At 44.9% G+C, this 12,488-nt stretch overlaps 1 protein-coding gene across 1 annotated transcript in view; it reads left to right on the forward strand.

Moving 5' to 3' along the window:
- The window catches only part of LOC137333462 (putative sodium-coupled neutral amino acid transporter 8), an 85,471-nt gene that overhangs the window by 62,047 nt on the left and 10,936 nt on the right, over positions 1 to 12,488 (forward strand). Inside the window, exons 5-6 of the mRNA XM_067997612.1 lie at positions 1,002 to 1,059; positions 6,754 to 6,868. Of these exons, the coding sequence (XP_067853713.1) occupies positions 1,002 to 1,059; positions 6,754 to 6,868 (173 nt within the window). The remainder of the gene's footprint in view (positions 1 to 1,001; positions 1,060 to 6,753; positions 6,869 to 12,488) is intronic.

Raw genomic sequence — 12,488 nt, forward strand, 5'->3', positions numbered from 1 at the left:
CTGTAATGTATTGCTCCATTCCGTGTTTTGTATCTGACCCTCTCTGTAACGTATTGCTCCATTCCGTGTTTTGTATCTGACCCTCTCTGTAACGTATTGCTCCATTCCGTGTTTTGTATCTGACCCTCTCTGTAATGTATTGCTCCATTCCGTGTTTTGTATCTGACCCTCTCTGTAATGTATTGCTCCATTCAGCGCACACAAGGCCCCACTATCCGAGTCCCACTCCACCCTGGAGATGGCTGGGAGTGAAAGGTGGGAGTGGGTGAGACGAGAGCGTCTCTAAGAAAGGAGGGGAATTCGATTGGTAACTTTTGGGGAAGTGATTTTCGGTTGCTCTGATCAAAATCCAAAAGTCATTTTGTTTTTCCTTTTTTGGATTAAATCTATTAACCATGAAGCATGAAAGTTTTTTAAATTAACCAGTGCACAACACTTTTAAATATAAAAATGATATTTTTCTGCGGGGGGCCGTCCTCAGCCCCTTAGAAACCACCACCTGTTTTGTACTTCCTTTCTTGGCCTTTCACCTACTTATATTTTTCACCCTCCAATACAAGAGCAGGAATATTTTGTAGACCTGCAGCTTGAGATATGATTCCGCTGTGACTTGTTGGTTTTACGTGTAATAATCAGGGCTGGTGGGGACTTCCCTGAAGCAGTCGGTCAGCGTTTGCTGGTTTTCTAGGTATGGAAACATCAGCAAAAGGAACATCTGGCCTGTACAACCAACAGGTCACAGGTCAAAGTGCAGGAATCTGGTCAAAACCAGTCCTTGCAGTCTGAGAAAGCCGCAGTGAGGAGTGGATTATCCAATCAGCCCAACTGTTGGGTGAGTCCATTAATAGTCAGTGGGTCACGAGGACCCCTTGCTGGGGATAAACTACAGCTTATACTTCGATGAATTGTGCATCATGTAGAAAGGCAGGAGATGGACATTGCGCTTCCTGCATTCCTGTCCAGTCACTCATCTGAAGCACCATTTTGTTTCTTCTTCTTAGCGTTTCTTCATGGGCGGCCATGTTCAGAGTCATACCAACGATCTGCTTTGGATTCCAGGTAAGGGAGCAGTGGTTGAGGGTGGCTGAGGGCTTCCGGTGAAGGTTCTGACTATCTCCGATATATTATGTTCCAGTAGGGTTTGTTTCTGCTGATGATAGTCCTGTACTCCAAATTCTCCGCCCTCTCCTTCGTTAACACCTTGGTGTAAGGGCAGAGAGACACAATCTATTTCCAGGATGAGCATCTATTGTACTCAAGTCCGACATGGTAAGGAACAGATGTGTAGCAAATGGCTCGCCCTCTACCCACACCCCCAAAATAACCCCTAGAGTTCAAGAATTCCATATTGTAATAAACCTCTGGGTGAGAAACACTTCTCCTGACTTTTCTCTTCATTCTTCCAGTCTGTGTCCCTAAAGCAACTGGGGGCGAATTTACTCGTGGAGGGGGTCCTCCCAATCACCAACTGTAACTTCAGCAAAAACCCTGGAGAAATAGTGGGAAAGGGGTTCGAAAGGGGTTCGACCCCCCCACCGAAGACGCTGTGGTCAATTGGGAGAGTCCCGACAGGAATTCACCCCACTGTTTTTCTTGATATATATTAATGACTTTGACTTGTGAGTACAGGGCACAATTTCAAAATTTGCAGATGATACAAAATTTGGAAGTGTAGTGAACAATGAGGAGGATAGTGATAGACTTCAAGAGGATATAGACAGGCTGGTGGCATGTGTGGACACATGGCAGATGAAATTTAATGCAGAGAAGTGTGAAGTGATACATTTTGGCAGGAAGAATGAGGAGAGGCAATATAAGCTAAAGGGCACAATTCTAAAGGGGGTGCAGAAACAGAGAGATCTGGGGGAATATGTTCACAAATCTTTGAAGGTGGCAGGACAGGTTGTGAAAGCAGTTAAAAGAGCATATGGGATCCTGGGTTTTATAAGCCTCCGAAAGCTTGTGAATTTAAAATAAAATTGCTGGACTATAACTTGGTGTTGTAAAATTGTTTACAATTGTCAACCCCAGTCCATCACCGGCATTTATAAATAGAGGCATAGAGTACAAAAGCAAGGAAGTTATGTTCAACCTTTATAAAACACTGGTTTGGCCACAACTGGAGTATTGTGTCCAGTTCTGGACATCGCACTTTGGGAAGGATGTGAAGGCCTTAGAGAGGGTGCAGAAAAGATTTCCTAGAATGGTTCCAGGGATGAGGGACTTCAGGTATGTGGACAGACTGGAGAAGCTGGGATTGTTCTCCTTAAACCAGTGAAGGTTAAGAGGAGATTTGATGGAAGTCTTCAAAATCATGAAGGGTTTAGATAAAGTAAGTAAAGAGAAACTGTTCCCATTGACGGAAGGGTCGAGAACCAGAAGATACAGATTTAAGTTGATTGGCAAAAGAACCAAAGGCGACATGAGGAAAAACATTTTTACGCAGCGAGTAGTTATGATCTGGAACCTGAAGCAGATTCAGTTGTGGCTTTCAAAAAGGAATTGGATAAATACTTGAAGGGAAAAAATTTCAGGGCTATGGGGAAGGAACGGGGGAATAGGACGAACTGGATTGCTCTTACAAAGAGCAGGCATGGGCTCGATGGGCCGAATGGCCTCCTTTTGTGCTGTAACCATTCTATGATTCTATGAAAGTATTTTAAATTATTTTGTGTAGTTGGAAGTACTGTGATCCCCATGTTGGTCTGTATTGAAAACTTTCCAGTCTCAATGGGCCCCTATTGCTGGGGTTAGATGGATCTGTGAGGATTCTCTGAGGAAGCAAATTATTGCCATCGACTTGAGATTGATGCCATTCCAGGGGTCGACAGGGCAGTGGTGGCTGCTGGGAAAGATCTATGTCTGATAGGGCCTGCAATAATTCCGGTGTTAGTTCCAATAGTCCATTTGTACTTCAAAGCTTCAAATCCCTTCTTCCAAATGTCATACGCAGTGGTGGCTCCACATACACTATACATGCTCGCTGGTGCAGGACTTCTTAACTGCTTTGGTGCCCAGATCCGCAATCTTTCAGTCTTGGCTCAGTGGTAACACACTTGCCTCCGAGTCTAAAGGTTGTGGGTTCGAGCCCCACTCCAGGACCTGAGCACATAATCCAGGCTGATACTACAGTGCAGTACTGAGGGAGTGCTGTACTGTCAGAGGTCTCGTCTTTCAATTAAATCGAGGCCCCGTCTGCCCTCTCAGGTGGACATAAAAATCCCACGGTTTCCTGGCCAACATCACTAAATACAGATTACCTGGTCATTTATCGCATTGTTGTTTGTGGGATCTTGCTGTGCGCAAATTGCTGCTGCATTTCCCTATTTTACAACAGTGACTCCACTTCAAAAGTACTTCATTGGTTGTGAAGCACTTTAGGATGGCCTGAAGATATAATGTAGGAAACGCAGCAGCCAACTAGTAAGTGAGTTAGGAAGGCAGAGGAAACAAAGGTTAGAAAATAAACAGCAAGGAAATTTGGCAATGCTTAAAGATATATACCTCAATGGAAGGAGTATAGTGAATAAGGTAGATGAGCTGAGGGCACAGATAGACACATGGCAGTATGATATCTTAGCTACTACAGAAACATGGCTTAAAGAGGGGCCGGAATGGCAGCTCAATGTGCCTGGCTACGGGGTTTTCAGACGAGACAGAGAAGGGGATAAAGAAGGGGATAAGGAACAAAAAAGTGGCCGTCACACTGCTGGGGGTGTACTATAAACCCCCAAACAGTCAGAGGGAGATAGAAGGGCAAATATGTAGGCAAATTTCTGAGAAGTGCAAAAACAATAAGGCAGTGATAGTAGGGGATTTCAACTACCATAATATTAACTGGGATACAATCAGTGTGAAGGATATAGAAGGTGCAGAATTCTTAAACTGCATTCAGAAGAACTTTTTTTAGCCAGTACGTAGCAAGCCCAACAAGAGAGGGGGCAGTTCTGGGTTTAGTTTTAGGGAATGAAGCTGGGCAGGTGGAAGGAGTATCAGTGGGAGAGCATTTTGGTGGTAATGATCATAATTCAGTTAGATTTAGCATAGTTATGGAAAAGGAGAGAGATAGAACAGAAGTTAAAGTTTTCAAGTGGGGAAAGGCCAATTTTAGTAAGTTGAGAAGTGATTTGGCAAAAGTGGACTGGAAACAGCTACTTGAAGGTAAATCAGTGTCAGAGCAGTGGGAGGCATTCAAGGGGGAGATTCAAGGGGTTCAGAGTAAACATGTTCCCACAAAGAAAAAGGGTGGGACTGCCAAATCTGGAGCCCCCTGGATGACAAGGAGCACACAGGGTAAGATAAGGCAAAAAAGGAAAGCTTATGTCAGACACCGAGAGCTCAATACTGCAGAAAGCCCAGAGGAGTATAGAAAGTGCAGGGGTGAAATTAAAAAGGGAATTAGGAAAGCAAAGAGAGGGCATGAAAAAATATTACCAGGTAAAATCAAGGAAAACCCAAAGATGTTTTATAAATACATAAAGAGCAAGAGGATAACTAAGGAAAGAGTAGGGTCTATTAGAGACCAAAAAGGTAACCTATGTGTGGAGGTGGAAGATGTGGGAATGGTTCTTAATGAATACTTTGCACCTGTCTTCACAAAAGAGGGGGACGATGCAGAGATTGTAGTTAAGGAGGTGGAGTGTGAAATATTGGACGGGATAACTTAGTGAGAGAGGAAGTATTAAGGGGATTAGCATCTTTGAAAGTAGATAAATCACCAGGGCTGGAGGAAATGTTTCCCAGACTGTTAAAAGAAGTCAGCGAGGAAATAGCAGAGGCTCTAACAATCAATTTTCCAAACTTCACTGGATACAGGCGTGGTGCCGGAGGATTGGAGGACTGCTAATGTTGTACCGTTGTTTAAAAAGGGAGCGAGGGATAGACCGAGTAATTATAGGCCAGTCAGTTTAACCTCAGTGGTGGGCAAATTACTGGAATCAATTCTGAGGGACAGGATAAACCGTCATTTAGAAAGGCAGGGAGTAATCAAGGACAGTTAGCATTGATTTGTTAAGGGAAGGTCGTGTCTGACTAACTTGATTGAATTTTTTGAGGAGGTAATAAGGAGGGTCAATAAGGGTAGTGCGTTTGATGTAGTCTATACGGATTTTAGCAAGGCTTTTGACAAGGTCCCATATGGCAGACTGGTCAAAAAAGTAAAAGCCCATGGGATCCAAGGGAGAGTGGCAAGTTGGATCCAAAATTGGCTCAGTGGCAAGAAGCAAAGAGTAATGGTCGACGGGTGTTTTTGTGACTGGAAGGCTGTTTCCAGTGGGGTTCCACAGGGCTCAGTACTAGGTCCTTTGCTTGTTGTGATATATATTAATGATTTGGACTTAAATGTATGGGGCATGATTAAGAAGTTTGCAGGTGATACAAAAATTGGCCGTGTGGTTGATAGTGAGGAGGAAAGCTGTAGACTGCAGAAGGATATCAATGGACTGGTCAGGTGGGCAGAAAAGTGGCAAATGGAATTCAATCCAGAGAATTGTAAGGTAATGCATTTGGGAAGGGCAAACAAGGCAAGGGAATACACAATAAATAGGAGGATACTGAGAGGTGTAGAGGAAGTGAGGGACCTTGGAGAGCATGTCCACAGATCTGTGAAGGTAGCAGGACAGGTAGATAAGGTGGTTAAAAAAGCATACGGGATACTTTCCTTTATTAGCCGAGGCATAGAATATAAGAGCAGGGAGGTTTTGCTGGAACTGTATAAAACATTGATTAGGCTACAGCTTGAGTACTGTGTACAGTTCTGGTCACCACATTACAGGAAGGATGTGATTGCACTAGAGAGGGTACAGAGGAGATTTACAAGGATGTTGCCAGGACTGGAGAATTTTTGCTATGAGGAAAGATTGGATAGGCTGGGGTTTTTTTCTTTGGAACAGAGGAGGCTGAGGGGTGATTTAATTGAGGTGTAGAAAATTATGAGGGGCCTAGATAGAATGGATAGGGAGGACCTATTTCCCTTAGCAGAGAGGCCAAAAACCAGAGGCATAGTTACAAAGTGATTGGTAGAAGGATTTGAGCTGGGGAAAGATTTTTTCACCCAGAGGATGGGTGGGGGTCTGGAACTCAATGCCTGAAAGGGTGGGAGAGGCAGAAACCCTCAACTCATTTAAAAAGTACCTGGATGTGCACCTGAAGTGCCGTGACCTACAGGGCTACGGATAAAATGCTGGAAAGTGGGATTAGGCTGGATGGCTCATTTTCGGCCGGCGCGAACACGATGGGCCGAATGGCCTCCTTCTGTGCCATAATTTTTCTATAATGCTATGATTTGCGCACAGCAAGGTTCTACAAACAGCAATGTGATGACGACCAGATAATCTGATTTTTAGTGATGTTGGTTGAGGGATAAATATTGGCCAAGACCCAGGAAGAATTCCCCTGCTCTTCTTCAAAATAGTGCTGTGGGATCTTTTGCGTTCACCTGAGAGGGCAGACGGGGGTCGCAGTTTAATGTCTCATCTGAAAGACATGCAATGGTGTTTCTTCAGTACCGCACTAGAGTGTCAGCCCACATTATGTACTTAAGTCACTAGGGTGGGATGCAAACCCACGACCTTCTAAATTCGAGGAAAGAGTGCCACCCACTGAGCCATGGCTGACACCTGAGAGCTGCTGGACAATGAGGTCAATCTGTCACCAGGTGAGTCTTTCTGGTTGGGTGATCCAACAGGGCAGGTGTAAAGGAAATGGCGGCCTATTCTCTGTGCGTTCATCAGGATCTCTGTGTCTGTGTTGCAGTGTCATGAGGCCAGCGTCGCGATCTACAGCAGTATGCAGAACAGGAAACTGTCTCACTGGATCCTCATCTCTGTGCTCTCCATGGTCACTTGTCTTCTCATTTACTCCATCACAGGTAAAAACTCAGCACAGCACACTCCACTAATTCCTGTCATGGCCGATTTTCACTTTATAAAAAAAAAAGGCTCCCTCGATGGCTCAGTGGGTAACTGCACCACCCGGGATCGTAGGTAAAAGTGATGGTGACATTGATGGCAATGGTCGTACTGATGGTGATGTTCATGATGCAAATGGTGGTGAAAGTGATGGTGATGGTGCCAATCATAGTGCTAATGGTGGTGAAGATGATGGTCATGGTGCCGATCATGGTGCTAATGGTGGTGAAGATGATGGTCATGGTGCCGATCATGGTGCTAATGGTGGTGAAGATGATGGTCATGGTGCCGATCATGGTGCTAATGGTGGTGAAGATGATGGTCATGGTGCCGATCATGGTGCTAATGGTGGTGAAGATGATGGTCATGGTGCCGATCATGGTGCTAATGGTGGTGAAGATGATGGTGATTGTACCGATCATGATGCTAATGGTGGTGAAGATGATGGTGATTGTACCGCTCATGGTGCTAATGGTGGTGAAGATGATGGTCATGGTGCCGATCATGGTGCTAATGGTGGTGAAGATGATGGTCATGGTGCCGATCATGGTGCTAATGGTGGTGAAGATGATGGTCATGGTGCCGATCATGGTGCTAATGGTGGTGAAGATGATGGTCATGGTGCCGATCATGGTGCTAATGGTGGTGAAGATGATGGTGATTGTACCGATCATGATGCTAATGGTGGTGAAGATGATGGTGATTGTACCGCTCATGGTGCTAATGGTGGTGAAGATGATGGTCATGGTGCCGATCATAGAAACATAGAAAATAGGAACAGGAGTAGGCCATTCGGCCCTTCGAGCCAGCTCCGCCATTCAATGTGATCATGGCTGATCCTCCGTCTCAATACCATATTCCCGCTCTCTCCCCATACCCCTTGATGCATTTTGTGTCTAGAAATCTATCCAGCTCCTTCTTAAATATATTCAGTGACTTGGCCTCAACAGCCTTCTGTGGTAGAGAATTCCACAGGTTCACCACCCTCTGAGTGAATAAATTTCTCCTCATCTCAGTCCTAAATGTCCTACCCCGTATCCTGAGATTGTGACCCCTCGTTCTGGACCCCCCCAGCCAGGGGAAACATCCTCCCTGCATCCAGTCTGTCTCACCCTGTCAGAATTTTATATGTTTCAATGAGATCACCTCTCATTCTTCTAAACTCGAGTGAATACAGGCCGAGTCGACCCAATCTCTCCTCATACGACAGTCCTGCCATCCCAGGATTCAGTCTGGTGAACCTTCACTGCACTCCCTCTATGGCAAGTATATCCTTTCTTAGGTAAGGAGACCAAAACCGCACACAATGCTCCAGGTGTGGTCTCACCAAGGCCCTATATAACTGCAGTAAGACATCCTTGCTACTGTACTCAAATTCTCTTGCAATGAAGGCCAACATACCATTTGCTTGCTGCACCTGCATGTTTGCTTTCAGTGACTGGTGTACAAGGACACCCAGGTCCCTTTGTACATCAACATTTCCCAATCTATCACCATTTAAATAATTCTCTGCCTTTCTGCTTTTATTCCAAAGTGGATAACTTCACATTTATCAACATTATACTGCATCTGCCAACTATTTGCCCACTCATTCAACTTGTCTAAATCGCCTTGAAGCCTCTTTGCATCCTCCTCATAACTCACGATCCCACCTAGTTTTGTGTCATCAGCAAACTCAGAAATATTACATTTGGTCTCCTCATCCAAATCATTGATATACATTGTCAATAGCTGGGGCCCAAGCATTGATCCCTGCGGTACCCCACTAGTCACTGGCTTTTTAAAAATTCGTTCATGGGAGGTGGGTGCCGCTGGCGAGGTCGGCATTTATTGCCCATCCCTAGTTGCCCTTGAGAAGGTGGTGGTGAGCCGCCTTCTTAAACTGCTGCAGTCCGTGTGGTGAAGGTTCTCCCACAGTGCTGTTAGGTAGGGAGTTCCAGGATTTTGACCCAGCGACGATGAAGGAACGGTGATATATTTCCAAGTCGGAATGGTGTGTGACTTGGAGGGGAACGTGTCGGTGGTGTTGTTCCCATGTGCCTGCTGCTCTTGTCCTTCTAGGTGGTAGAGGTCGCGGGTTTGGGAGGTGCCGTCAAAGAAGCCTTGGCGAGTTGCTGCAGTGCATCCTGTGGATGGTACACACTGCAGCCACAGTGCGCCGATGGTGAAGGGAGTGAATGTTTAGGGTGGTGGATGGGGTGCCAATCAAGCGGGCTGCTTTGTCCTGGATGGTGTTGAGCTTCTTGAGTGTTGTTGGAGCTGCACTCATCCAGGAAAGTGGAGAGTATTCCATCACACTCCTGACTTGTGCCTTGTTGATGGTGGAAAGGCTTTGGGGAGTCAGGAGGTGAGTCACTTGCTGTAGAATACCCAGCCTCTGACCTGCTCTCGTAGTCACAATATTTATGTGGCTGGTCCAGTTAAGTTTCTGGTCAATGGTGACCCCCAGGATGTTGATGGTGGGGGATTCGGTGATGGTAATGCCATTGAATGTCCAGGGGAGGTGGTTAGACTCTCTCTTGTTGGAGATGATCATTGCCTGGCACTTGTCTGGCGCGAATGTTAGTTGCCACTTATGAGCCCAAGCCTGGATGTTGTCCAGGTCTTGCTGCATGCGGGCTCGGATTGCTTCATTATCTGAGGAGTTGCAAATGGAACTGAACATCCCCATTTCTGACCTTATGATGGAGAGAAGGTCATTGATGAAGCAGCTGAAGATGGTTGGGCCTAGGACACTGCCCTGAGGAACTCCTGTAGCAATGCCCTGGGGCTGAGATGATTGGCCTCCAACAACCATTACCATCTTCCTTTGTGCTAGGTATGACTCCAGCCACTGGAGAGTTTCCCCCCTGATTCCCATTGACTTCAATTTTACTAGTGCTCCTTGGTACCACACTTGGTCAAATGTTGCCTTGATGTCACTGCCTGCCACCCTGAAAAAAACCCATTTATTCCTACTCTCTGTTTCCGGTCTGTTGATCAATTTTCAATCCATGCCAGTATATTACCACCAAACCCATGTGCTTTAATTTTGCACACCATCCTCTTATGTGGGGCTTTATCAATGAACTTCTGAAAATCCAAATAAGCCACATCCACGGGTTCTCCCTTATCTATTCTACCAGTTACATCCTCAAAAAACTCCAGTAGGTTTGTCAAACATGATTTCCCTTTCATAAATCCATGTTGACTTTGTCTAATCCCGTTGATATTTTCTAAGGGTCCTGTTATCACATCCTTTATAGCATTTTCCCTATTACTGATGTTAGGCTAACCGCTCTGCTGTTCCCTGTTTTCCCTCTCCCTCCTTTTCTAAATAGTGGGGTTACATTTGCCACCCTTCAACCTGCAGGAACTATTCCATAATCTATAGAATTGTGGAAGATGACAACCAATGCATCCATTATTTCCATGGCTACCTCTTTTAGTACTCTGGGATTCAAATTATCAGGCCCTGGGGATTTATTGTCTTTCAGTCCCATTAATTCCTCCAGCACTATTTTTTTTCTAATACTAATTTCCTTTAATTCCTCCTTCTCACTCATCCCTTGGATCCCCAGCATTTCTGGGAAATTATTTGTGTCCTCTTCCGTAAAGACAGAACCAAAGTATTTGTTTAATTGCTCTGTCATTTCCTTGTTCCCCATTATAAATGTTCCTGTTTCTGACTGTAGGGACCAATATTTGTCGTCACTAATCTTTCTTTTTACATACTTGTAGAAGCTTTTACAGTCCACTTTTATGTTCCTTGCAAGTTTACTCTCATACTCTGATTTTCCCCTCTTAATCAATCTCTTGGTCCTTTTTTGCTGAATTCTAAACTGCTCCCAATCCTCAGGCTTGCTACTTTTTCTGGCAACTTTATATGACTCCTCTTTGGATCTAATACTATCCTTAATTTCTTTTGTTAGCCATGGTTGGGCCGCTTTTCCTTTTGTGTTTTTGCGCCAGAAAGGAATGTATAATTGTTGCAATTCATGCATTCGTTCCTTAAATGTTAGCCATTGCCTTTCCACCATCATGCCTTTTAAAGAAGAGTCCCAATCTATCATAGCCAACTCACTCCTCATACCTCCATAGTTTCCTTTGTTTAGATTTAGGACCCTAGTTTCGGATTGGACTACTTCACTTTCCATCTTAATGAAGAATTCCATCATGTTATGGTCGCTCTTCCCTAAAGGACCCGCACAATAAGATTATTAATTAAACCCTTCTCATTCCACAATACCCAACCTGTTCCCTAGTTGGCTCCTCAACGTACTGGTCTAAAAAACCATCTCGTACACACTCCAGGAATTGATCCTCCACAGTATTATTGCTAATTTGGTTTGGCCCATCTATATGTAGATTAAAGTCACTCATGATTACTGTAGTACCCTTGTTACATGCATATCTAATTTCCTGTTTGATACCATCCCCTACATTACCACTACTGTTTGGAGGCCTATAGACAACTCCCACCAGTGTTTTCTGCCCCTTGGTGCTTCTTAACTCCACCCAGACTGATTCTACATCTTGGAGCCAATATCCTTTCTCACTATTGCTCTGATTTCATCCTTTACTAACAATGCCCCACCTCCTTTTCCTTTTTGCCCATCCTTCTTACATATTGAATACTCTTGGACATTCAGCTCCCAGCCTTGGTCACCCTGCAGCCATGTCTCTGTAATTGCAATTATATCATATCCGTTTACATCTATTTGCGCTGTTAACTCGTCTACCTTATTACGAATGCTTTGGGCATTCAGATACAGTGCCTTTAGATTTGTCTTTTTAACATTTTTAGATATCTTAACATTTTTTTGTACTATGGCCCTATTTGTCTTATTATCATTTTTTTTTACCTGGACCCTATTTGTTGTCTTTTGTTTGTACGCTCTGTCCCTTCCTGACACAATCTGGTTATCCTGACCCCAGTCACTTTCCTGCACTGCTTTCTCTTTAGCATTCTAGATTTCTCTCCACTGGGACCCTCCCCCCCCCTTATTTAGTTTAAAGCCCTATCTACCTCCCTCGTTATTCGATTCTCTAGAACTCTGGTCCCAGCATGGTTCAGGTGTAGTCCGTCCAATGGACCAGCTCCCTCTTTCCCCAGTACTGGTACCAGTGCCCCGTGAATTGAAACCCCCTTCTCCCACACCAATCTTTGACCCACGCATTCATCTCTCTGATCCGATTTACCCTGTGCCAATTTGCTTGTGGCTCAGGTAATAATCCTGAGATTATCACCTTTGTGGTTCTGCTTTTTAATTTAGTCCCTAGCTGCTCAAACTCTCTCAGCGGAACCTTTTTCTTAGTCCTACCTGTGTTGTTGGTACCTACGTGGACCACGACAACTGGATCCTCCCCCTCCCACTCCAATTTCTTCTCCAGCCCAGAGGAGATGTCCTTAACCCTGGCACCGTGTAGGCAACGTAGCCTTCGGGACTCATGTTCCTGGCTGCAGAGAACAGTGTCTGTCCCCCTAACTATACTGTCGCCTACTACAACCACCTTCCTTTTCACTCCCCCCACTTGAACGGCTTCCTGTATCACGGTGCTGTGGTCAGTTTGCTCGTCCTCCCCGCAGTCCCCGCCCTT

The sequence above is a fragment of the Heptranchias perlo genome, chromosome 16, assembly GCF_035084215.1.
Source record: "Heptranchias perlo isolate sHepPer1 chromosome 16, sHepPer1.hap1, whole genome shotgun sequence".
In the NCBI taxonomy this organism is placed as follows: domain Eukaryota; kingdom Metazoa; phylum Chordata; class Chondrichthyes; order Hexanchiformes; family Hexanchidae; genus Heptranchias; species Heptranchias perlo.